This window comes from Topomyia yanbarensis, chromosome 3 (assembly GCF_030247195.1).
Source record: "Topomyia yanbarensis strain Yona2022 chromosome 3, ASM3024719v1, whole genome shotgun sequence".
NCBI classification, from domain to species: Eukaryota; Metazoa; Arthropoda; class Insecta; order Diptera; family Culicidae; genus Topomyia; species Topomyia yanbarensis.
The window spans coordinates 17271850-17299420 of NC_080672.1; the positions used below are offsets into that span (position 1 = coordinate 17271850).

Below are 27571 nucleotides of genomic sequence, written 5' to 3' on the forward strand. Positions count from 1 at the left end.
TAGGCTGGAATTGAATTTAGACCCACTGGAATAAGTGGCGGTCACGCTTACAACTCAACCACCGGCGTCGTCATGTTTTGTTTCTTGTTTATATAGTATAGCTCTGGTCCACTAGTATCTGATTGACTACTCTATTGACGATGTTTCACGTATTTATACATCCTTTCTACATTTTCTACGAATATGGACCTGTATGATGCTTGATCTTCTGGCTGTTGCCCTGGTATGGCTTTCACTCGTCTGGGAGGAAGCCTTCTTCCAGGCATTTCGTTATCACCATCCTGAACACGTCCGAGAATGCCAGGATTGCATTTTTCAATGCTACGTTGGGGAATCCATCCGACTATGAACCTTCCTCGCTTTCATACATTTCTCCGGCCATTTGTGCTTTTAATTCATCGTACGGTGTGGGTAGTTCCGTTGTTGGAGCATGCTTCGTAAAAAAAGCTTCCACGATTACCTTCAACCCTCGATCTTTGCCATGACGACTCCTTTTTTGTTAATTTATTTGACACGGTTTATTCCGTTAGCATAAGTGAGCCGTGGATCTTTTATGTATTTACATCATATAAAAAATAACACAAAGTTTCTGCCATCGGGTCTTGTCGCAGCTTGCTGATGTGATGTGAGATACCGTCTCACCATCTCTCGTGCTATCGTTCTCGTACGTTTCATTATCCGTACTACATTCATGCTGTTCGCTATCGGAAGTTTTTAATTGTATCTTGTTCTTATGGTTCGCTGTGACAAATTCGATTTTATCGGCATTTGCTTTTATATTAGTTGCGCTGGGTGTTGATTTGGAGATACTAATCGCAGGTAGTTCTGTGATGCTGTTTGTAGGAAGTTGGCTCTTTGCGCTTTTCGCGCATGTCCTTCCGTAATTTGTCGTCTGGTTACAGAACTGGCACGTATGCATCTGGCCAGGATTGGGGCACATCGTTATTTGCTGATAGTTAATGTATTCCATCCCTTTGGCTTCCAAAGTCAGAGAGGGATAGGTTTGGTCAATTGTATTTTCACAACACAAACGCCGTTGGGACTGCCAGGGCAAAAATTTCTCCCAATATCGTTTCTGATGGATTCCACTTCTCTGTAGTTAACTCTAAATATGTTAATGTGCTCTGGTCTATTGCGCGGCGCTAGGTCGTGCAGGCGTACTTCAATTTCATCATTGGGTATCTATTTGTACGGGAGTCTTGGCTATAACGCTGTCATATCAGACCCTGTGTTACACGATTTGTGTTCCTAAATAAACCCCTACTCCTGCGTGAGGTCCGCAAGAAAAGGAGCTTATTTTGATGAGAACTACCGTTTTTGGAGCTAGCGTCGATCCGGTGCACAGTGGCGGGTCTTCGAACAAAAGTTGGACAAAACCAAAAATGTTGCCCAATCTGGCTAAAAATTACATGTTAAGGTAATTTTGGGGTGCTGAGCTCATTTTTAATGTCAAAAGTTTAAAAAGGTAAGCTAAATTTTCCCATACATTGCTACCGAATCTTTGTTATAAGCATAATACCATTTTTATGATAAATCTTTTTTGACTGATATTACTGAAACAAGATATAACAACATAATTGGATGAACCTACTTTCAATTTCTACATTAAGTTTTTGTTCACATTTTATTCAGTTGTTATTTTGCACTAATCACCACGCTCCTCCATGTTAGCAAACACTTGTCACAAAATTTGGAGAAAATGTCATTCAATACATACGAAACCTAGGAAAAATAAAAATATCAATATTTGAAACATAGGTTTCGTCCGATCTCCAGCCACTGTGCGGCGCTAACTTTGTCCTGTCACAAGGTTAATGTCGGATTTGGATGAGACGGAGTTGAAACGTAAATTTAATATCTAATTTAATTATAGGATTTGTGCCCTTATCGTGCAAATGCGATTTTAAATAATTTTCTTCTTAGTGGAGAAAAAATAGTTTTGACATGAATTTTCCCCACTAAGGAGAAAAACAGCATAGTGAATATTATTAGTTATTTACCAGTCTAAACTGGTCCGAACTTAGTAGATGATATTTAATGTGGCAGTAGCAGGCCTCCGTGAGGTAAGACTTAAAACTACAAGGGGCAGCCCTATGGGGTTGCACGAGCTGTAGACGTAGGACTATACTACTTAATGTAAAATATATATTTTCTTAGTACATTGATGGTAATAATAAATCAAATATATTTCTTACGTATGGTTTAATCACAACCAATCAACATCGAATATTACATATTGAACCAAACCTTCTTGATTATCAGGTCATTTCAGTTGTAGTTGATGATCGAATCCGATTAAACTTATTTAAGAAGATCTGAAGAAAGAAGACAGAAGACTGTGACCGAACTAATATCTGGAGCTAAATCTTTATAACATAAGATTAGCTTGTAAAAACTTTTCGATTGTGTGGTAAAAAAAATCCGGACCAGCGAAGAAAAATCAAATTTTAGACCACATAATCACATTTCATGTATAGACCAAGCATTCTAGTTATATTTTGCCATTATTGTAAGTTTCCTAAAGTACGCATACAAATATAGCGAATGCAGTGGTCTTAATCATATATCGAAACTATAAATATACAAGAATCTAAAACAATTTTATTTATGGACAAGATGCGTTTTTGCAACGGTTTTTCATGTGGCAGTGTATTCATTCAAAAATAGGCTTTGTAGTATTAGTAGAATCAAAATACTATAGGCTGAGTGGAAATGAATCACGTGATGGGGAAATGAATCAATGAATTGATCGAACGTATATAATAAACTTTCGTTGTGCAATTTAGTAACAAATTAGATCTATCTACCTACAGTGTAGGTCCTACACATTCGCCTCAAACATTAAACCCAAGCGCACAAAGCAAAATGAATCAACTCTGATGATGATGGGTAGAGCGAAAGAGACAACTAATACCACGATACTATGTTAACCGTGTTTGCAAATGGAGTTCGCATGTACAAACTATTTTGTGTACGAATAATTATACATAAAAGTGTGCTGGAAACGAGCACAACACAAAAGATAGCAGAGTGTTTGAACGGACAAGCTCAGACGCATTCACAGTGATCTGCTTCGCCTGCCGGTCAACAGATAACTGAGCTAGACCAGCGAAATCCATCCGCTTAAATAGTCGATGATGACGTCATTCATAAAAGCGTAGCGCGCTAGGTACACAAATCTGTCGTGCTGGACTAGGGAAGCGCTATCTTCTGTGTGTAAATGCGCGATATTTTGACTAGGTTGTTCATTATTTAAATTTTTAATGCCATGATATCAAAAATCTTTAGGTTTATCTATTGGAATCTATTCTTAGAAGTATTTCGGGACGATATGAGCAAAAAATTTGAAAATTTATCGTGAGATGGCTGAATTATATGCGTTTAAAATTGGATTTTCGTTACATACCATTTTTGTAGAATTTGCAACGTGCACCCCTATATCGAAAACAAAGACGTAGTCCTACGTCAAAAAAAGTAAAAATTGCTTTGAAGGGATTTGTCTTTGCAGATTTTACTCTTGACGGTCCTACATGTCGAGCTGAACTATTTTGCTACAGCCACAGATCGCTTTCCAGACTAAATTTTTTTGTCATATTTGACCGGTTCTTAACCAGCATTACCTTGCGTTGTCGCATTGTTTGCCGCTACTATCATTCCGCTTGATTGTATGTGCGCTTCAAACGTATGACCGAACCAATCATGTTGTTTATCATCAGTGCAACGTCACCGGCTGAAAACACGAAAAGAATAAAAGAAATGCAACAACGTTAGAGCCGGATAAACAAGACACGAATAATTTGCTTACCGTTTTACCTAGCTGCAGACATAACACATAAGAGCAATGCTTTAATTTTAAAATATGATTTGCTAAACAAAAAATCAAAACATTGCTTTTAGATTAAAAACAATTAACGCTTTTTTCGCACTACCATCAAGAACTAAAGAGATGCTCGGCTTCTTGAAGATAGCTCATTTATTTGATTGCAGGATTCGGCTTGCTTTACTTTACGTTTGGAAAGTTGTTGCACTTAGCGCATCGAAGTTAATGAAAATGGGGATGTAGCGATATTCTGAAAATGCTTGTATTACGTGTATGGAAAAGATGACGCATGTGCTTTGGGTCGATTGCTTTTTGACGTTTCTTTTTTCTCCATTTTCTTCCAGATTTCTGATCATCTCTCGCATTTAATTCCCTAATGAACAAGAAAGAACGAGAAGCGATGCTTCGCTATGTGTTCAATAATCAAAACGAATCGTTGCTCTATACGGCCACGTTCTCACGTGTAACATAAAGATGTGTGTGAACAAGTCGGTTGTCACATACTGAAGCGATGAATTCAATACGTAATCCTAACGTATTAGCATAAAGATGCAACTAGTCGCAACATTTTAGCTGCAATCCTGAATTGACTATTGATGTATTTCCCTATTTCATTGCTTTGTGTGTACTCTTACATATATATCAAATCGAAATTGTAGAGAGCGGCTAAAATGTTGCTACTGGTTGTAACATTGGTTCAACAGAGAATGCCATGAAAGACAGCCTTCTTTGAAAATATTAAATGCAGTGTTTTTCGCTTCCCTTCATCCAATCTTCATCAGAATCAATTGTTTGAGTATTGGTGAATTATTTTCATGAAGATATTGTCCACCGCGTGGAAAAAAACTGCTTTTTTCGTTTTAAAAGATAACCGCTTTTCATAGCTTACTCAGTTGAACATTAAGTTCCTTTTATGAACATAGACTAGAAGCAAAAAATAATTTGTTCTTTTGCTACTGTATACATTATTTCCTATTAGCAAAGTTAATGAAACATGAGCGTTAAATGCGGTGCGGTACGGTTAAATACAGTGGCACCGGATGCAGCGGTTCCGGAATTTTAGGGATGGATATTAAACCATTCCACGTGTTTTCGATCCTTGTTTAGCAAGCCGTTCGCGGATGTGGCAAAATTATTCTGCTCTTCAACACATTTGGGACCATCAACAGAGAAATCTACAGGGACGAATGTCTCCAGAGGTGACTTCTGTATTGCACACATAGACCCGAAACTGTTTTGGCCTGATTTGACATCTTCACTATGTACTCGGACCGTCGGATCGAACCAATCATGTTGTTTTTTTGTACAACATTATGCCGTATCGAAAAAAATTCAAGCGGTCATGAAGGCTTAGAAGTTCGTAAACTTCTAAAAAAATAAAAAATGTGCTTGTGAAAGTGTGTTTGAATGTGACCAAACTTTTCCACAAACCTGATTAAAGGAATAAAGGCAAAGGTGCGTGCGTTTGAGTTGTAAGGGGAGATTCGAGGAAGCAATCCTGTCTAAACATTCGTTTCTGCATTTCTGGAATATTTGATGAACATCGGACTTTTAGCAATTATTCCCAATCAAAGCACAATACAACACAAGCAGAACATTCTTGTGCTGCCAAAGTTAACTAATATCAATTTAGGAATTCAGTTTTCCATTGTTAAAAACAAAATCTCAATATTATGCGCGCTTAGAGTTGATTTCAAAGATTTGCAAGATTCCGCGAAGTATTCATTAGAAAAGAATAATTCTAGAGAAAATTTTCAATAACAATTCAATTCAATAACATAAGTAACAATGAGAGATTCTCTTTGGGGTCTTTCTCTTTTGTTCATTACTCGGCCATTTCAACATTTACTACTCTACTCTTTGCATAATATTGTAGTAAAAACCGTCGGCTTTCGATATGTACTGGAAAATTAGTGCAAAGTGTTGTAATGACGTCGTAATAAACGAAAGAGAAAGTAAACAAAGAGAGGCTCTCAATGTTACTTACGTCCTATTGAAAATTTTCTCTATAATTGACTTTTTCCGAAATTGGATGTCGACTCTGTCCAGTTTCACCAGATCGGGAATGCTGCTCTGGTAACTAGTGAACTATTTGACACCGAAATTTGTCGGTTGCATTTTTGAACTTATTGTCTCTGTCGCGATCAAGGTGCCTGCCATACGCAGATGAGAAGGATTCGAAACGTTAAACCCACCTCATAATGCACGGTCAAAATTCATTTCCAATATTAGATAGCTCAGTTCGATGCACAACGTCTCATTTGCGGAGGACTAGCAAATAACTATCACATTTTTTTTAGATTTTTTTACGTAAAAATAATATTCAAGATTTTTTTGTGATATCCAACGGGGAAAACAGATCAAAATGGTGAGTTATACGAAAAAATTGTGTGAAAAAAAATCCCCCCAGGGGCAGGATGTGAACCTGCAACCCTTGGGACTCCAGCCTAATGCACCCTTATGCTATCCCTGGGCTATGATGATATCCGAGGAAGAAGATATGATTATCGCATTGGCGACAGTGATCGTACCACTTCCTCTAGAGGGAGGTCACTAAAGGAGGAGACTAAAATCGGACATCAGCCGATTATAAAAACCCCTGCCTTAGTATCTAACCGGGAAATCAAAACGATCAAGTGTATGGATGGCACCGGCGGCTGTAAGTGATCTTTCTCTTGAGGCAGTATGATCTTTCTCTAGATCACTGTCGCCAATGCGATAATCATGTGTTCTTCCTGGGATGTCATCAAAGTGGGCAAGAGTCCCAAGGGTTGCAGGTTCGTATCCTATCCCTGTGGGAATTTTTTCACACAATTTCTTTCACCGTTACAATCTGTTTTCCCCGTTAGATACCACCAAAAAAGTCTTAAATAATTGTCTCTATATTTTGTACACATCGGGAGAAGATCCAAAATTTCCCAAGGGGACACCTAAAATAGACAAAACTACAGTTTCAATGGAAGATCAATTTTTCGACCGCATTCGTAACTGCAAAATAAAATGCAGATGTATTTCGGGAAAAAAAAATTCTGCAAAAATATTACCATTTAAAACTTTTTGCCCGTTTGGTTTCAAAAATGTACTGCGGGCGTCCGAATCGACCGATTGTAACGGATAAATCAGCAATGAAATCGATACAGAACCATTAAAGTTGATAAATCGGGTTTCCCACGAAATATAGTTGAAATCAAATCGTCTAAAAACATGAAAAGGTAATATTTTGCAATGGAAAAATCTACCAAAAATGGATCTTGCGTTAAAATTGTAACTTTACCCATTTTAAGCGGTCCGTTAAAAAAATGTTTCCTTCGACTTAAAACTACTGATAGTCCTCTAAAATAGATTGAACATGGTAAAACCGTACTATTTGAGAGATCGAAACTTCGCACTTAGTTTGCGAAAAACACCTCATGTAATACGAAGAATTTGTTTCTGGACTGGGCAACGTTTAAATGGTGGACGGTAAACCCGCCCTACTTCATCCTTCCTCCTTGGCCAATGCACTCAAACAACGTCATGCAACTATGAAGGTTAGATTATCACATGTTAATTCTGTCGGGTGCTACACCATGCAAATGAGATTAAGGGAAACACCTCGCAATATCTTTTATTTCTAGTCTTCAAGTGTCCTTTTATATTTCCGTTTCAGTTAGTAGCTTTTTGGAAATCTTAGGTTGAAACACGAATCTTCTTTGTGATGATTCTTTGTCATTTTAGTCGGTAGAAACTCTAGCTGAAGGTACCCGGAATTCTGATTTTTTTTGGAATCCTGCGGATTAGCCAATACATTTCTGAATCAAATAATTGCGCATATTATTCCACCTGGTGGTGGAATCTGTAACCGTGTTTTTTCTCCATATTAGGTTCTTTACGGACACAGTTAACCTCACTTTTCTTGACAGTTCACTTGTACTGTTTTCATGGACTTAGAAAATTTTTGTGGACGACTAGATTCGCATATCACAAAAAAAAATTCTAAGTTCATGTAAACAGTACAAGCGAACTGTTAAAAATGAACACTTGAGTTCATGTGTGACGTCAGTGTAAAGTATTTCAGCAATTCCATGAAAAAAGTTATACTTTTGAAAAATCACGATTTTTTGAACCCGTCTAACGTGGAAAGGGACACCCTAGTGACGAAATAAAAAAAAAAATATGTATCTAATATTTTTCGGTAAGGAACGATTCTACCAAATATTGCAGAATTCTGAGAGATCGTATAACTTTTTTTCACGGAATTGCTGATTTAATATTTTGATGTTTATTATTTCTCAACAAAACTAATTGTTGGCCTACTTAGCTCAACTTTGGAAAAGTCTTAAAGTGGCATGGATAAGCGTTCAACTATATATCTGTTTACACCTGATCAATGACAGGGGCCCCTTAGTTCAATAGTGCTCAGGGGCCCCAAGTGGTCTTAAGATGGTCCTGGCCCTAAAACCTGGTTGTGTTTTCAAAACTGCTAATAAACAGTGGCCATGTTCCCGGGCCTCCGCTGAACTTTGGTATTTTTCGGGAAAACAACTTTCTTTGTTTTATAAGTGTAATGCAAACTAAAATTGTAATCAAATAAAATCGTTGTACATATAGAAATCAAATGTGCGTTCGTTAACCGTAAATTCGGTGAAACCCATTCAGTAAAATGTCTTTAATCTGTGCTTAAAAAATTCGCGAGGATTTAGCCACAATTATCATCATCATTATTATTATCAAAGTATTTAGTTTTGAATTTAATTTTGATTTAATGGATGAATCTGGCACGGGGCTATCCGATGAATGCACATTGAATTTTGTGTGGTTCGATTCGGCTCTTGTCGTCGTTTGGTGCATCCTTTTCGTGCATGATGAAGTTTGTGACGTTGTAAAATTTCCTGTGTAATTTTTTTGAACGATTTATTTATATTCCGTATTGGAAACGATGTTTTATGTTCTTACGAAATCAATCATAATTTTTACAACAAAGAAACGAGGCCATCGTAGTAGGCAGCCTCATTAGCCAACTCGCTATAGGGAAGCTGGACGGGAAGTTTTGATCGAGTGTTCTTCCCACGATATCTATCAGTAGGCAGTTAATAACCAGACCGAACTACCTACCAACAGTAAAGTGCATTCGTGCAAGCACGCTTGAAGTGTGTCAGTGAATGGGAGTGGGTGTCAAGTGGGGTGGTTGTTTTCTCCGAGGATCGATAAAAAAACAACAAGCGAATCCACTGCGGGCCTACTGCGCAGGACTGCAGGAACGAAAACGCAATACTTGCAACGTAACAAGGTTCGCGTGTTTGTGTATGTTTTTATTTGCATTCTAGTGGGCTCTGGCAAATCAAGTAGAGCCTCGGTGGTAAGCAATTTTCCTGAGCTTTGTCAGTTCGTGAGAAGTTTTCGAGGAGTTCATAACGTGGCGTTGGATCCATCCACGAAATCGGACTTGGCGTTGGCGCTGTTTTTTTTAAAGTGCCCAGCACCTGCATCGTTACCAGTTTTGTGGACGGAATTTAGTGAAAACTCACGCCCACTGCACCCGCAGGATGTAAGGCATTGAGATATTTTCCGCTACTGCTGTTAGTGATTAGGTGTAATCTCTCGTTCTGAGAAAAGGAAGCTTATCTTGAGGATATAGTGCATGTAGTGAAAAATCTTTTTTTTTTTTGTATGTCAAGCATGTCGCAGTAGGACATCCGAACGGTTGCAAAAATGGAGCAAGCTCGTGTGCACTCGAAAGGCAAACATCGAAGCTCGCGTTCCGGTTCTAGTTCTCGCAGAGTCTCTTCCAGTAGCGGCCACCATAGACCCGACCAGGAGCAAACCCCTAGCAACTCAAGGGAGGACGATGAATTGGCTAAAAATAGAGCACCCTCTGCAAGGGGCCGTTCGCGTGCAGAAGAAAATGTGGACAGTAGCAGTACAACAACGAATGCTAGCACGAAAACCAACAATAACAACAACAATGATGATGATGCAATGGATAATAACCTAAATGCTTCTGACCAACCCGTAGAGACGACTTCCATCGAAACGGTTCCCGGTACTGACGATAAGCTTCAGAAGGGTATCCTAGGCTACATGGATCGTCAGCTGAAGGTGCAATCGTTGTCTGATCCGCAGAAAAGTCCTGCTCAAAGAAGCACCCGTAGTAGGAGTAGCTTGGAAAAAAGCCCACGCAGAAAGCGCAGTAAATCTGAATCCCGCAGGCGAAGGGAGCGGAAGATAATAGCCGCGGGGGAGATGGAAGTCCGGCAGGCCAACGAAACGCTGATGCGCTATCTGAAGCAGTGTTCCGATTTCAACGACGCGTCCCTGTCGGGCGACTTGGAGATCCCGGAAAATCTGGAGGATAGACGAGTACATCGAAAGACTAAATCGCAGCGAGAGCGGAAACATCAGCAGAACGTGCCGAAACCCGCTGGTTAGTATTGGTTTTTGGTTAAATTTAGCTTTTGATTCGATCTTGTGTCCCTTTTTGGAGGCTATTTTTAGAATCCACCCAATTCGGGGGATGCAAAAGTGGTGCCAGTTTCACCGATGTCGAACGGTTTGGATGCGTCTTATTTCGCAAATGAAAACTTCTTTGAAGTTTATGTAGTCGTCGATTTCAGCTCAAAGGAAAGAATTTATTTTCCACCAAACAAGTTAAAAGAAATCTTCAAAAATCTTTGCCAACTAGGTATGCTCGGCCACACCGCATTCTTCATCAAATTGTGCGGGTCGGTGGAACCGGTCGGATTCAGTTTCTGCCACTGCTCAAACTTCAAACGCCCACCTCGTCCGTGTCTGCCGCAGGATACGAAATTTCATAACAACTTCCACAATTTGCGAATTAAATTAAGCAATGTTGAACCCGCAATTTAGCAAAAGTCGCGCCAAATTAAATCACACCACACTTGGGATCAAGGCTGAGCGTGCGAAAATTCAAAAGGAAGTTAAACTCCCATCATTCGGTTACCGCTTCAAGCTTCTCCCTCCCCCCCCCAGCACAGCCGCTCCCCACTGAAAGGATATTTTCGCTTGGCGTTGTATCCGAGTGGGGGTGGATGATGTCGAACCACAGATTGAAATGCCATTTCGGCATCTTGCTTTGTTTCGCAAGTATAACGTATCGAACGGAGTGAAAGAGAGCGAAAAATACTGAGAGTGAAAATATTTGAAGAAAAGGAAGAAAACTATCTCCTCTTCGATACTGTGAGCCAGTTCGGCGGCAATGACGTCATTCGAAGCGTGGTGTGAGGATTTATCAATATCCTTTCGTTTTGCGGTTGAACTTGCTTTTTGTAACCGGCTTTGCGCTTCTTTTTGCTGGTGTGAAGTTGACAGAAGAGAAAATAACCTTTGGGGGATTGCGTGGCACCGCTCGCAGGGAAAATAACATCGTCAGCACTTATCAGCCAGTTTCGCAAACTTATCGGCAAAGGTCGTGGTCGTAAAAGGTCGTGAAAATTATATGACGTGCGGGGATGCCAAATGACGCTAACTTTGCGTAGACAGTTGAAAGAAAATGCGAAGCGTCGACGCGTTTTTGCGTTTGGTTAATGCTGATAGTATGCCAGCAAGTTGAATTGTTCTTCCACGATAAGAAAGTAATTAGGTGTTGTTGATTAATGATGCTTGAAGCTTTTTAGTTATACTGGACAAAAGAAATAAGACAAATGTAATATCTTGTACGCTATGGGAGGGAGTCTAATTAACATAGGACCGATCTAATAGACGAATGAGGCATGTAAGTGTCACGACATAATCTAAAAATAATCGCTTTTGATATTGATTTAATTTGAACTGGATGTCGAGTAGGATGTTGCCACTGGATGCGATATAGACGTATCGTAGCTCTGGAACTCGTCATGATGAAGACAGAATGCTGAAAATTTCAAAGGTCAAGTATTTTGTGCTCTTTTGCTTGAAGGTGTAGCTCTGTTGTGAACGCCTACTCGCCAATTTGAATGGAACTTTCTTCTAGAAAATTGAAAGGTCCTTGCTAGTACGTTTCCTACTTCAATTGACGTTAGTAAAGTTCGAAGGCTTTTGAACTCTATTAATCAGGCGTGTGCGCTAAAAATTGTCCGGTGGGGGGGGGGGGGGTAGGTTGATTTTTTTACGTTTTCCATAAATGATATGTATAGAAATCCTCAAACTATGAAGATTTTTTCGTGGCCTTGAGTACCGAGTCTTGTGTACTAATCGACTTAGCTCAAAAAAATTAAACGTCAACAGGCACCACCGCTCCCTGTCTCGTGGTAGTGTCGGATTCTTATTGCAGTGGTTTGTAGTAAGCCTACCGACTAAGCCTAAACCTCATGTTCCTCCCAATTCTCATTGTTCCGTGGGCTCCGTTAGGTATTACTTCAGAAGGGATTGTCCTCTTGCTCTTTTTATTTTGTGTAAATTGTTCGTGTTTTTTTTCCTTTCGCATATAAAAAGGTTATGCTATTTCTTAACCATGGTCCGGAGGGCCTCGTGGCATATATCATATGACTTATTTCGGCGAGATCGGAAATGGTCCATGCGTATGTGTGTGCATGTATGTATTTATGTATGTCAGTATGGATGTTAATGAAAAGGTCACACTATTTTGGCTGAACTGATTTTAACTTAGTCTCAAATTCAAAGTACGATACTCCCATCGATTCAGATTTGACTTCTGGTTCCAGAGGTACGAAAAAAAGAGAGCGGTTATGCAGTAAATTGCCATACAGTTACGGACAAAACAATAAGACCATTGCTGTGTTAACATTTCTTCTTGCGCCAGTAACCTCCATGTTGTGATCAAGATGATGCCATCTAGCGGCGGGCACTAGTACCGATGTGTCAATGAGCGTTACCAACTTTGTGGCACTACAAGTATGGTTTGATAGAAATATAATCGCTATTTTAACGGGGTTGTCATGAAAACAACGGAGAATAAAATTAAGTATACTACTTAGGAGAAATTTTCAATAAAATTTTTGGGAGCCTATGGAGAGAGAAGGGTCGAAGATATAATTTTCAAATAAGTGATAGATTTTGATAAAAGATCTTGTGAAAGAGGAAAAATGAAATTGAGATATTGTTCTCGTCTTCTAGAACGACCAACAACATGTTTTCAATATTCGTCATCACCCAAAAAAACATGTGTAGCGACTGGGTGTCTAGCAAAACTTCCGCCGTTGGTACGAAATGATTTTCTAGTATGGATACATTTAAACCAGGGATGATCTAAAATAATCGGTATCTCCAGAGGAGGCTTGGGGAGAATAAAATTGGAGGACGCCCCAGAGAAGTTCTATTTTTCACCCGTCTCAACCCAACGCAAACACAAGCAGAAAAATAAAATAATTTATCTCAACGCAACTCACACACGTCGCACCCTGCAGGGTTGAACTCATTCCGAATCCACTCTACCCTAGGGTAAACATACGTCTTGTTTTCCCAAGATGTGCGCTGGTTTTCAACTCACTGTCCTGGTGTACTGGGATGTCGAGAAGAAACGCTTGATTTGTCCTGGTTTATCTTCTCTACGCCTTTTGTTTCACTTTTGACTCTATCGCAATTACGGTCGACCGCTACCATAACAAGAATAAGCATTAAGCCATTGCATTGTATTGGCTATACATTTGCACTACTGTTGCATTGAAACACCATTACAGCATTAACAATGCAATAAAGCTCTATATAAGCATCAATAATGCATAAATGCACAGCCGAAATATGGAATTATCACTTGCTCTATATGCGCATATAAAACTGATATAACGCGTACATGCTTCAAGGATCTTTAAAGCGTGTAAGCTTTACATTTGCATTTAGTGCCATTGTAGAGCATATAGAAAGCCGATATAATGCTGTTGTAATACTGTGGGTTTTTTCGTTATGCAGCTCTTCTTGAAAATTATATTCGGCATATTTCATTTCAATCGAACATATGAAATATATCACTGATAGAATATATTCGTAAATCGCTGCGAATTGAATTCGTACAGACAATTTTCATAAAATATACGAATTTCTCGTACATATTATGAATCATTCGTAGTTCAATTGAAACTCTTATATTTTTTCTTACGAGTTTTTCGTGAAAACCATGAAACGACTTTCGTTGGCTTATTACGAAACGGCTTCATTAGGCAAACGAATTGTTCACTGCTATATACGAAATTCTTCGTAATATTTACGAGCATCATTCGTCAAACCGTCAACGTCAAAAGAGAGGTAGGATACGGGTCAATAATTGTTGATCATCACGACGATCTCGGTCTGACTATTTAGTAACCGTATCCGTGTCCTCCGGTTTCAGGAAGATTTCCTGAACCTTTTTCGCTTCCAGTTGATCCATAATCCGGCGCAGTACGGATCCAGTTGAGCCATGCTCGTTGGTTTTGTATGAAGAAGTTTGAGTTTTTCTCTGCTGGAGCAATGTAAAAATAATATGCTATTAAATACGAAAACTCTTCTAAGATAAACGAAATGAATTCGTGCGACCAACAAAATCGTTCGTAATATACACAACCGTTTATTAAAATAAACGAAACATTTCGTTTCATTCCGGAAAAATAATGGCGTTTTCAACAATAACATTCATGCAATGTACACTAAATATGTAAAATTTACGAAAACTTTCGTACATCAAGTGGCCATTACTGCACACCACAATCTTTCTAGCAGGTTGAAATAAAATCGATTTCTCCAATTTAAAAAATAAAAAAAAAATCGTTGGTGTCATGGATCATTGATGTGATCCTTAAAGAACGATTGAAACAAATATGGTTAAATATGAAAACTTTTCTAAGATAAGCGAAATGAATTCATGCAACCAACAAAATCGTCCGTATTATGCGCAAACATTTATTAAAATAAACGAATCATTTCGTTTCATTTACCAAAATGATGTCGTTATCAACGACAACAATAGTGCTATGTACACTAAATAAGTAAATATTACGAAAACTTTCGTTCATCAAGCGGCCATTTCTTCATACCACAATAAAATAGATTTTGCCAGATCGGTTTTTTAAATAAAAAAATCGGTGTTGTCAAATATCGATCCCAAAAGATCGAATGAAAAAAATAATATGCTAATAAATACGAAAACTTTTCTATGAGGAACGAAATGAATTCGTGAAACCAACGAAATCGTTTGTAATATACACAAACGTTTATTAAAATAAACAAAACATTTCGTTTCATTCACGAAAAATAATGTCGATATCAATAATAACATTCGTGCAGTATATACCAAATATGTAAAATTTACGAAAGCTTTCGTTCACCAAGCGGCCATTCTTGTTCATGAAATGAACGAAACCTACTGTTTACAATGCACAAAAATACTTCCTTGCAGAAAACGACGAATGAATTCGTGTATTTCATGATCAATTTCATAATATTTACGAATTTATATTATCAGTGTAGTAGGCAGCTAACGCAGCTCACTTACTAAAGGTAATTTTCGTAAAACATTCATATAATGTGAGAACGAAAACCCATTAAGCATATTCATTCCAATGCATTAGAAAAGAGTCAATTACGGTTTTAAACAGAACATATTATTTTAAAAATTTTCCTTTTTGCTCATCATACCGAAAGGAAATATAAGAAATGGTTTTAAAACCATGGCGGAGAATAACAGCCAACTGAAGCGTTCTAATAGCATTAGTAGTGCCAATATAAGGCTTTCAAATTTGACATTTGTACGCTGGTGCTATATAATAGCATTATTGCTGCAAAAATGAGCTGTCAATCTCTGCACAGTCGCCTTTTCTGGCATAATACCAGCATTATATCAGTATTTACGGCCTCACAGCTCTTTAAGACTGCTGTATATGTGAATTTAAAGCAGATATTAGGCTACGTTATAATGCTTATTGGTTACATGGGACGTTAACTCACTCTCAACTCAACCTCTTAGGCAGAGGACAAAAAACAAGGTCTCTCAATAATGTCTCATCATTTTTCATCCAAACTTCCTTTACTTACATTGAAATTAAAAACGAGAAACATCGAGATATTCGTATGTAAATGCCATAAGAAAGAGTTGTAGTCTGGCAGACGGCAGATATCTGTCAAAATTTTGGCAATCGTCAATGTTTTCAAAATAGCGCTGTCAGAATTCCGCTATAATACGGCCAGCACTGGTGGGCAGATTCGTCGCTCCTATTCACCTTTGTTTCTCATTGTTTGAATTTCAACATGTTTACGTTATATATGTTGAACTTTAAAGAGTGATGACAGTTAATCAGACACATGAATTTTTTTCTTATTATTTATTATTATTTATTAAGGCTTTAACCCGTCATTCGCCTATTTTTTGAAAATAATGTGCATTTCAAAGATACGAAAAATTACAATTCATTAAAGATGAATAAAGTAATCGAATATATTGTTTCTGCCATCTATCCTGGATGCACTGTTTTCCGCTCCTTGTGTTGATTCTCTTTCTCAGTGGTGAATGGTCAGGGTTACCCTGTGCTGCGTGCTGGTCGTTCTGTCTGCCTTCCCCTCGCGCGTGTTTGCGTCCATTTGGAATATTGTTTACCTGGAATTCATTTTTGGCTGGCGGTCTCTGGCGTATTTTGATGATTTTTTTTTAGTTATATCGGCACATGGCTTACCGTAGTGCGCTGCGTGGTTACAGAACAGGCACGTGAGCGTCTGTCCAGGCTATGTGCATTGCGTTCTTTCGATGTATGAACACCTTGATGTGTCTTCGAAAGTCAAGTAAGAAGATATAGGTTGGTTCAGTGGCTTTCGCACCACCCGAACACCGTTGAGAACGCCAGAGAGAAATTTTCGCCAAGTTTCATTGGTGACGTATTTCACTTCTCCATTCTTCGATCTGAATCTTTTAATATAATCCGTATTAGTATGCGGAGTCAAATCGTGTAGGTGAATTTCCGTAAGATCAGCGTCCATGTTCACAGGAATGTTGGTTTTTACGATTTCGTATTCGATGTCGTGTTGCATTTGTTCTTACCCTCGGCTAAGGAGTTGAACGTTATTAGTACTGCATGCCTCGTATGATGTAGTTGGATGTATGACACTTCTACCACAAGTTCCATTTTAACCTTTGTGGGTCTAAGATGGTCTTGCGAAAAGTCAATCGCAATTGTTTGATTCACTCATTTCACTCGCAGCTTAGTTTACATGTACACACTATAGCGGAGCAGCGCATGTAGTATTCTTTGTTTGCTGTTCACATGCTTTTTGGCTGCTGATCTGAACGAGAAGAGGAAGCTGTCTAACAATTGGATTTAGTTGCAAATATAGTAAAAAGTGCGAAATTTATATTTCTAGTTAATGACTAGTTACTAACTGGACATATAAATTACATACTTTACTTATAACATTTAAAAACAGAAAATTGTAAGAACAAATAGAACCGGTTCCAGTTGTGGGCCACAATCTGGGCGCTACCGGTGTCGATGAAATGAAGATTATCATAGCTCTCAAAATCGTCTTTCAAACAAGGGACCTGACGGATTCTCTTCGGTGCTTCTGAAAAGACACATTGACGTCTTAGTGAATCCACTTTTTCACATCTTTCGAGTTTCTTTCCAGTGGCGTTTTTCCATCGTGCTGGAAATTTGCGAACCTGTCTCCAGTCCATAAAATTGGAAATAAGCGAGACATGAATAACTATCGTGAAATATCGTGGAATACTGTCTCGAGCTGTTGATTAAGGTTATTTTGATCCTAGCTTGAAGACAGATAATGGTTTTAAATGCGGATTGTCTAGCACCCACATTTACTTCTACATCAGGAATAACCCAGGGAAGCTACTTGGGGCCGTTGATGTTTACTTAAATGATTTGTATTTAGTGTTGAAAACTCCTCTCCGGTCCTTCGGAGATGATCTTAAAATGTTTTTCATTCGGGTAATTGAGAATTTCAGATTTCTCGGACGGTTTGGGTACTTTGTGTGTGTAAATTCAAAGAAGTGCTCAGTGATCGAATGCTCACAAAAGACATTCTGGCAGAGCTCTACCTGCCAGAACCCCAGTATTTTTTAATAACTGTCAAAAGTTTGGGAAGAATTTTACTAGACACTTTCCAACGAGAAGTAACGGGGGAAGATAGGGGATACCCTTTTGACTGTCCTGGATTTTTACTTGCTTGATATGGTCTTTCTACCTACCCACCCACTTTACAAATCATCGTGTGTACATGACTCGAACATATCGTATTTCCATATGCGCAGGGTGAAGAGCGCGCGATCAACTCGTCACACAGCAAGGACACACAGGTTAACAATGTTCGAGTTAATGCCATCACTGCCTAAAATCCATAGCTTTTACAATGGATTTTGGCAGTGGTGGTATGAACTCGCACACAGTTAAACTGTGTAGAATTTGCACCCGTCTCTTTGCTGTGTGCAAAGTTTATTGTGCACTCTTCATCCTGCTCGATTTTTAAAAATTTGCACGAACAATTGTACCGTCCGAATGATTTAGTTACTATGTTGCTCGTTTGCCACAGATTCCAAATCTACTACAGATTAACCTTGGACAAATTGATATCATCTATTATAATCACCGCTTTCATAGAAGAAGGGTAAACGTAAAAATTGTTCGACTCGACTTTTCGGTAATATTGTAAAGTTTCGTTTGGTCGAATTACAATTAATGGGAGTTTTATTCTTTAATCAATGTTGTCAATTGAACATTCCATGACAAGCAAATTGTATTAGCAAGAAACCAAACCCCAAGAGTTCCTGGCCTGAGCATCCTTTGGTTAGATGAGACAAAGGTGTAACTTGGTTGGATTTGGTGGAAAGCGAGTGACTCGAAGTTCAGAAAATTCTGAATGTCAGTCACAATACGTTCAACCATGTAAGAGAGAAAATAATGGTTATACTTTTATATTATAAGTGATAAAAGCCTCGAAAATGCCAGTTTATACAAGACTATGAATCGAATAACTTCTACGTAATAAAGTGAGTAGCTCAATTTCCGGATCTGAATTCAAATAAATACTTGTGGTACATTTTTCTAGCAATACATGTATTTTTATTTTGAACATGATTATGCCACTGTGTTGCTCAAATAGTTTTACGTGGAAAAACATCTAATATATCAAGATAACTTGAGCCAATCCCCAGACACAGGTATTTGCAGCAAAAAATTCACAACAATTTCTCAGAACATTTCAACCCAAATCTCAGCAACCGAGCAGAATGTCAAAATTCTAAACACGCCACTTTGTATAGATTGTATAGAAACAAGTAATGATGCACATCTCACAGTTAAACTGACGATTTTGCCTTGCGCGCTAATGAAATGTTTTGATTTTGACGATGAAACAAAAAGAAGAAGCAGAAACGACAGCATCCATTTTAGTTGACAGTTTGTGACTCTATTCACGATCAGGGTACCGGTAAACCAGATTTTTTTTCGGTATATTTACATTTGCACTAGCCGTACAGCCCGCTACAGCGACGCATCACTACAGCTCTTGTCAGAACGGTAGCCAAACCGAGTACATTTTGCCGTACAGCAGCAGAATACATTTTTGTTTTGCTGCTGTACTCCCACTGCTCGGTGAGAGTATGGCGTAGTAAAGTTTGTTCTTTCGCTTTGTACACTTTTCTCTGCATACTTAAAGGGAGAGGCCCGCACACGAAAGCGTCGATACCGGTCGTGGCGTAAACGAACCGCATTCATTGTCGTCGTTTGTGATTAAAAATATTGAAAAGATTGAAAATATTAAAAAGTGTAAAATAAGGAAAGAGAAGCTGTACCGCTCGCGTCTGGTGGCTGTACTGGGAGCAGTATTTTTTGTCATGTTACTGCTTTGCTTACAGACTGCCGTACAGCGCTGAGCATCCTGTACTAGCGAACGACAGCAGCGTCGAAAGAGAAATGAGAATGTAGGCAGAAAAATTACAGCTGCAGAAAAGGTAGGCTTTTTGCATCCTTGTTCACGATGTCCTTAAGAAGGTTAATTAAACATGTCCTTACGATCGCTATGAGGAAGGAAATGTTAGTTGAATAGCTACTTAAGAAGAAACGGGAAACCCACGCAATCTCGATAGGTATTATGGATATTGGATTTTGATAGTAAGGGAGGAAATGGGGTTTTGTTTTTGTGTGAGTGGGTTGATATACTTTATAGGATATATATTAAATAAAATGGAACATTCTCACCTGGAACTCCTCTATTCACCAGGTTATCTGCTGCATACTGGTACATTACTTAAATTACAGTCTGATATTTTGTTTTGGTTGCCTAGATATTCGACCTAGACAACCTTGTCGATGTTTTCTTGTGCCAGGAAGTCCGCCTCAGTTCCAGTGCTTGAGGGACTCGTTGATTGATCCTCCTAGTCAGGTCCTGTGTTCTGCGACTGTGATTTTTCTTCGCAAGGCTTACCAGGCATCCACTTTCTTCGTACAAGTCACTTACCAGTTTTCTATTATCCTACTTATATTAATTCTTTAGTAGCCCGGTATCCTTGAAGAGTCAAACGGAACGCTTTCTTTAGATTTTAGATTACAGGATAACAGCTAAGTGCAATCAATCCTATCCACAAATGACGATCGTAGCAGTCGGGGAAATAGGGTAAGCACCCGCACAGGTCGAAAATCATAGCTGTTACGTGATAGAAGGCTTGATAATGTGTTCTAGTGCACCTCCATTGGTAAACCTTATCCATAAATTTTACAAATATTCACTGTTGCTGAAAACGGGTTGAATCTTCATGTATTCCTCAACTTGTTGATTTGCTTGCAAAATCCGCATATGGGCTGCTATCGAGCAGCGTCAAATCGTTCTTTATCCATGCAGTACATTTATTCCGATGTATTCCCACTTTGGGCCCCACACATAAGTAAAGGGGTGGGCGTAGCGTAGTTGGTAAATCGATTGCCTTGTACGCAGCGCACTTGGGTGCGAGTCCCGACCCCGCACATAGAGTTAGAAATTTTTCATAAGAGATTTTTCTAACCCTAAGAGGCGAATGACCTTAAGGTTAAAACCTGTATAATCAAATTAAAAAAGTAGCCTCGTACACGTTGTCCATTCGTCAACAGCTCTCCGAAATTTCTCCTACGATTGGTACTGACAACGAGGTGCTCTCTGGAAGGCGCGGACCTAGTTATACGCCACACAAATGTACTCGTAACAATCTCTGGCGGTCAACTCGCAATGATAGCTAGCTGTTTGTAAAACTCCGAAAACAGCTTCAACTTCCGTTGAGTAACTTTCCGTGCCGACATTTTACTGGTCTTCACAAATTAGCACATTTAATTCGGAAAAAGGTTGACGGGAGCGAAAAAAGTTCGCCTGCTTCGTCCAAGGTTGCTGCGATTCACACCGACAACATGCACTTGTCAATCCTGTTCCAAAAATATTAATAGACTTATCGAGAATACAGTAATGACCCGTTTTTATCAACCAACCGAAAAATTTTGGTTGATAAAACGGGGAAGTTGATAAAATCGGGAAATTTTTTTAACTTTCTTTGTCCATCTTACATAATTAGAAGCGACCTGAGAATGATCTCACGCTGTTAGTGCGCAGAAAAATTAAACCTAATGCCCTATCAGTGCAAAAAATCGTATTTAATCGAACCGTCCGATAGTTGTCTAATACAACTTCCAAGCATAGGATCGATCTGAAATTTTCCAGATAAACTCATTATGAATAACAATGTATTCTGTCAACGAAATTTAACAATAAATCTTCTTAAAAGCACAATGTCGAAATGATTCTTTGATTAATTAAACATAGAGCGTTGGTAGTTCACTGCCATTCTACGTCTTTGTTCCAAAACTGACTAAGAAAAAGGCGATTGAAGATGAAGATTATATTAGCGATCAGAAGAGAAACGGTGGATCAAATAAAGTTTCACTGTCTAAAATTTCGTTCTGTTTGAACGTTTCTAGTGTAGTTTTTCACCAGAAAAATTCAATTTTCGGAAGATTTTACGAAAAATGCTCAGTGGGAAAATCTGATAGAAATCGGAAAATTCTGAACATATTGGTCCAGCCACCATATACACAAATGATGTTGTCTATTCATTTTGTTTACGAAAGTGTGCACTGTGAGCTTTCTGGTTAAGCGGGCGACTTCAAGTTTTACTAAAATCGGAAATGGAAGAGCGCGCCATGTTTTAAGTTTTTGGAAGCGACGACAGTGATGAATAGTTTTACAAGATTTATCTCACTATTGTAGTTAATAATATCGTATCCATATCTTAGTTAATTAAACTGTCTCTTTCCACAAAGTTAATATTTCCTTTTTTGATTATTTTATTAGAAGAATAGTTATGCGTGTAATTTCAACAATGGGACAAACAAGTTTGATATTTTTTAGGGTTTTTCATCATCAACAATATTCCGTATCGGATATCAAAGATCAAAGAACCGGTCCACTTATTTTTATGGAAATGGGCAGTTTGAGCCTAGGTCTGTGACTTTCGACTGGCACGACCCATTCTCGTTGGTTAGGACTGGTTGGTGTGTTCCGACTTACAAATGAATAGATCAATTCGCTTGGATGACACAGGAGCTAAACACAGAGAACAGCAACAACACAATAGCTGATTCAATTCGAAGTTTTAGTTATGACTAAAGCGCGCTGACAGGAGATCGTTTTAAAGGAGTGGATAAACTATAGATCCGACACCACACTCTCTGACACAAATATGCGGCAAATTGTAACCTTGGACCGGTGTTCACAGACAGTCCGCCAAAACAGCTTTTGGATTAAATTTTGTTTGCAGTTAGGCATGAACTACAACATAATAAAAGCATAATATTACTAAATATACAATACTCATTACACACGGAATCTCTTTCAATCGTTATGTTTCCAACGGATAATATGTGAAAGTGTGTTCGTTTATCATGAAAACACAAGGCCTTGATACTTTTTTTTGAGAATTCAAGCAAAATGTGGTTCTAGTTCATCAAACTTAAATAGTACCAAAATTGGGTAAACTACCCTACATTTTGACTGCTACCTATTAATGCAGGACCCAAAACCTTGATTAAATTCAGTTGTAAGATTGTAGACCTGAATTGCTGGTATAAAAGTATGAATTCACAGAAGGTTTATAAAATCGGGTACAAAAAGTTCATAAAATCGGGGGTGCATAAAATCGGGGGTGCATAAAACCGGGAGTTTATAAAAACGGGTCGAAACTGTATTGCGCATCCAGAGATCTTCATCAGGTATTTAAACATATTATCAATTTTTACCAACTACTGATTAAGCCGGGTTATCGATAATATTACTCAACCGGAAGTCGTCATCTTGGGTTATAAAATGGCACCAAACATCGGTTTACATAATCTACTCAGCAAGCTTGTCGTGGGTGTATCTGGAACAGCTTCACTTTCTTATTGATCGATGTTCTTTATCTACAATTCTTTTAAGTGATAAAGCTTGTAGATCCTTAGAGCTTCACTCGTCGTTAGAACCCAAATCAAATCCAACTTTATCTGAGTTAGGCGTTTGGTTTCCAAACCAAAAATTTACATTTTCGCTTTCTCATCTAACCCAGAACTTCCATGCATGCTTCCCGAGATATATCGGGTATGGCTGATCAGTTGGTTGGGATGTTCACATAAATTGTGTGACTGTTTGGATTTTGCATCTTACTGGCCCCGCAAGTTGTTGCCAGTTACTGACGAGATGAATTCGAAACACTAAACTCAACTTTATCTAAGTTAAGTTTCTGTTTCGTCAGTTAAAAATTTCAGAGGTTCACAGGCCACTTACAAGGTTCCTGAATTCCATGAATGTATATGTAGTTATTTTCGGTTTCGAAAGGCTCCGCTCACAAATGGTATCTAGTGTTTAATTTGTTTCCCTTGGACATCTTTAAACATTGTGCTCTACTATTGATACACGCTCATCACCCCTGCAGTTAGTTCTCCCGCACCTACTAATTCCGTTACGTATTCAACCAGGGGATGACAGTGCAAACTATCATGGCGAAATCTACAATCCCTTCACGCCCGTCGTTTCCCCGACGACGGAAGCTGCCCCGACCAGGATCGACAAAATGTACATACAAACGGCTAGTGGATATCGACCAGTAGACAATACGTACCATCATCATCCACACGTGCATCAACATCATAATCATCATCATCATCAGCATCATCTCAGCGCCAGGGTGGGTGGTGATCCCGAAAGCAATACGTACGTATGATTGAAATATTTATTGGAGGAGAGGAGAGAAGATTTTTATTTTAACTTTTGCGCTTTTGCCGTCTCCACAGATACACAATAAGCACCGCGGTTCATCTGTCCTGCTCGGTGCAAAGGATATGGCTGCACATTTCCAACGTCTGCCACGGATTGCTGGGAGGATTAGCGCTGGCCCATCTACTGCTGATCTGCACGACCAGACCGTACGACTGGGTCGAAGCGTCCATTCGTCACTATTCGGCTTTCGCGGAGGTTTACGCCAACGCGTTCTACTGTTTGGCCATCGTTTGTATGGTTTCGATTTTCGATAGGTAGGTTTTTCCCGCGTGTTAAAGTATAAGCGTTACTAAAAATGGAATTATATCGTGTTTGTTAGTACGCCCATTTTTTTTTCCTCCAGCAAATCAATAGTATTCAGTTTCGCGTGATTCCGTTGTTTAATAATAGATGGCAATGGATTAAAGGATAATAATGTGCTTTGCTTTTTTCCGTTTCAAGAATGGATATATCGCACTTCAGTTTTTCGAGTGCTGGCGAAAATAACATCTCGTTTCGATCGGTGATAATCATCATGACCTATGCAGCAACGATTATCCTCAGTCTGTCGGCTGGTTCGATGGACGAACGCCTTTACCTGTCCGCCACCAATGTAACGGTTTGGGAGGAGGAACTGGTAAGTACGAAAATAGCTTCTTCCTTCTGCTGAATGATGGAATTCAAATTAAAGTGGGATTTCTTTTTTTCGCACAGGAAACGAACAAAGTACTTAGTATCTGGAATACACTATCTATAGCTCGTAGCGTCGGTGCCATCTTTGGATGGGTTGTGATTGGTTTATCACCCGACCAGGACCAACTGTACGATCATCTGCAGGAAATGGAGAGATATCAACTTCAGTGAATGTTGCAAATGTGAAGAACAAGAGAATCACCTTTGTTTACTTTTTTTGTTGAATCATATAGATGCATCCGGTAGAACGGATACTTCAGTAATAAATTACAGGTTCTCATTGAGGTTAAGTATCAGGCTAATTTCTATCAGAAGTGACCTAGAAAGCTATATTTCTAATTTAATAAAGTGTTAGTTGATTCCATTATAAAATGATATAATTTAGCTGTACTGTGGCAAAACTGATTAAGACAAAGATTTGAATGACATGGCCGCACTGCACTGCTGAACATTTTTCATTTAAATATTTTCATTTATTCATGACAACAGAGAACAGACAAATAAGATAGAGCAAACTTTTCCGAAAAACCTGTGTAAGCATTGGAATGAAAATCATCATCGCACACAGGTTGGCATGCATGAATCATCATTGTATCAAAGTTTGAATACAAGGTCCGTATAGCGATTGCTGGGCGATCGTAGCGCCGGCTAGTGACAAGTTGCTACTTGCCGATAGTATTTCAAAGTGACAGTTTTATTCTTACGCACATTGAAAACTTAGCTTGGCTGTCAGTTCTCAGTGTCATGACTATTAGCGTAAAGTACATTATTCAAGAAAAATAAACTTTTCAGTTTCATTATAAAGATCAAGGATTAAATTTGAACAAGGAGTCATTTTTTGTATTTATTTTGCTTAGTACACAACGATTCCATATAAAAGCGATTATATGAGTTACAAGTTTTGCTATAGGAAAACAAATTGATTTAAGGAGATTATACATGCGAGCCACAACATAGCTGCAACGCCGCACACACCCCTCTCCCCTGCCTAACCATGTATCTGACATGAGCAAATATAAAAATTCGTTTTTCAACACACTAACCTTGCTGGTGTGCTACGAAACTGCTACTTAAGGAAGCTAGAACATTTTCCTATACAATCAATCCGAGTTTTTGACGGAATGCCATCTGTAGATTCTATTTTGTGCGAAAATATCACCCCTCTTCACTTGGGGTTTCTTTTCGAAACAGTCTTATTTTTTTCTTCTCGTTTTCATTGCACTTTTTCAAATCCACTTTTTTCACACACCACTGCAAAAACACTCGCGAAACTTTAATCGTTTGCTAACAAAACTTCAAATTTTCTGCCAATGTACAGATGTCCAAAGGAAAATGTTCGGAAACTCTCATTTGTACGTTTGAATTTTCACTTCAGATTTCAGTTTTTCTCAATATAAACAAGCGAGTCGGTGCCTAGCAACGTGGCTTCCACATATCTTCACCTTAAACTCTTAGGTTAAAAATTAAAATTACATTTACGTTTATCCAATTAATTCAGGAATTCCATTTGAATCAATAGAATCGTTAGGAAATGTTATTCGGTTAAAAGTGCTACCAGTTTAGAATAACCTTGTCCTAACCCTGTTTTGGATATGATGAATTCAGGCCTATATGTACCAGTCAAAAGTTACATACTAAAAAATCGGCTCAAAGTTGAAAGGTGAAGTTTCACATCCTTAGCTCGAACGGAAAATGAAGCTCGATGTTATTAAGTTTCTCTACAAATTCAATAATGCGTCGCCTAGCGAAAAAAATGTAAAAACTTAATATCAAAATGTAAATAGCTAGACTAAAACTAGTTAAGAAAGAAAATCGGGAAAGGAAAGAAAAAATGAACATAGCCAAAAACAGAGAACGGATGCTAATCATCGCTGTAACAATAAACCAGTAAGCAAAAGGAGAACTAATGGACTACAATAGGATACACAACATGAAAATATCAAGCAGATGATCAAGCATCATCGTTATCAAAATTTTCCGCGCGGGGACACAACCAAATTACATATACAGTATTTCAATCTACCCGATAAAACGTTCGTTGTCTTGTCTATTTTTAGAAGATGAAATTCATTGCAAAGTAGATTCTTTCAATCCAACAAGCTTCTTTCGAGACATGCAAACAAATAATGCTGAGTTGCCCTGCACCAAAACAAACAATGAATCAACTCACGAAACCGAATAGCAGACCTCATAAGCTCAGTATTGCAACTGATTGAACGATGCCTACTACACGGATTGGTGATTATCATAGAAGTATATAGACACTTATAGCATTTATGTAAATAGGTAAGGGGAAATGAGTGTAGCTTATAATTACTTAGTAGATATGCAAATAAAAGGAAATACAAAAAATCAGTAAGAATCACTTTTAGGGCAATGTAAACAATGTGAAAGATGGCAAGCGAAGGACTGAAACTAGCAAACATAGTGTTAAATGAAAACAATACAAATAGAAACAGTTATAAGAAATACACACAAACAATGAGATAATCAAATGATAGCAAATGGGAACGAAACAAATCAGATGAAGCCGAACAAATGCAATGCAAGTGTGAGTAGTTACCAAAATAAAAAAAAACAACACCTCTTGTTTTACAAATCCCGTAACATATTATTACACACCCATTGGCACGTCACCACACGAATGCACATTTACTGTCAGAAACACATCAAAGGAAATCATCAATATAGCAAGCGAATACCCTCGGATCCAAAAGAACACGTGAGTGAAGTTGATATTTCTATAATATAAAAACTGAAGTAGGAAAACATATAAAACCATATTATATTATGATACATACTCGTTTTTGTTGGAATATTGCGTTAGGAAATACATAAATAAATGGGTACAAGCATTGGTAGTGACATTTCGTTTTTACTTGCCTGAAATTCCTATTTATT

At 38.4% G+C, this 27571-nt stretch overlaps 1 protein-coding gene across 1 annotated transcript; it reads left to right on the forward strand.

The window, feature by feature from the left end:
- The first annotated feature begins 8726 nt into the window (after positions 1–8726).
- On the forward strand, positions 8727–27531 carry LOC131688502 (dual 3',5'-cyclic-AMP and -GMP phosphodiesterase 11). Its single transcript, XM_058972795.1, has 5 exons — positions 8727–10223; positions 23698–23932; positions 24013–24252; positions 24440–24614; positions 24692–27531. Exons 1-5 carry the CDS (start codon positions 9512–9514, stop codon positions 24839–24841), a joined length of 1512 nt encoding a protein of 503 aa, XP_058828778.1. The 5' UTR covers positions 8727–9511; the 3' UTR covers positions 24842–27531.
- The last annotated feature ends 40 nt before the right edge of the window (positions 27532–27571 follow it).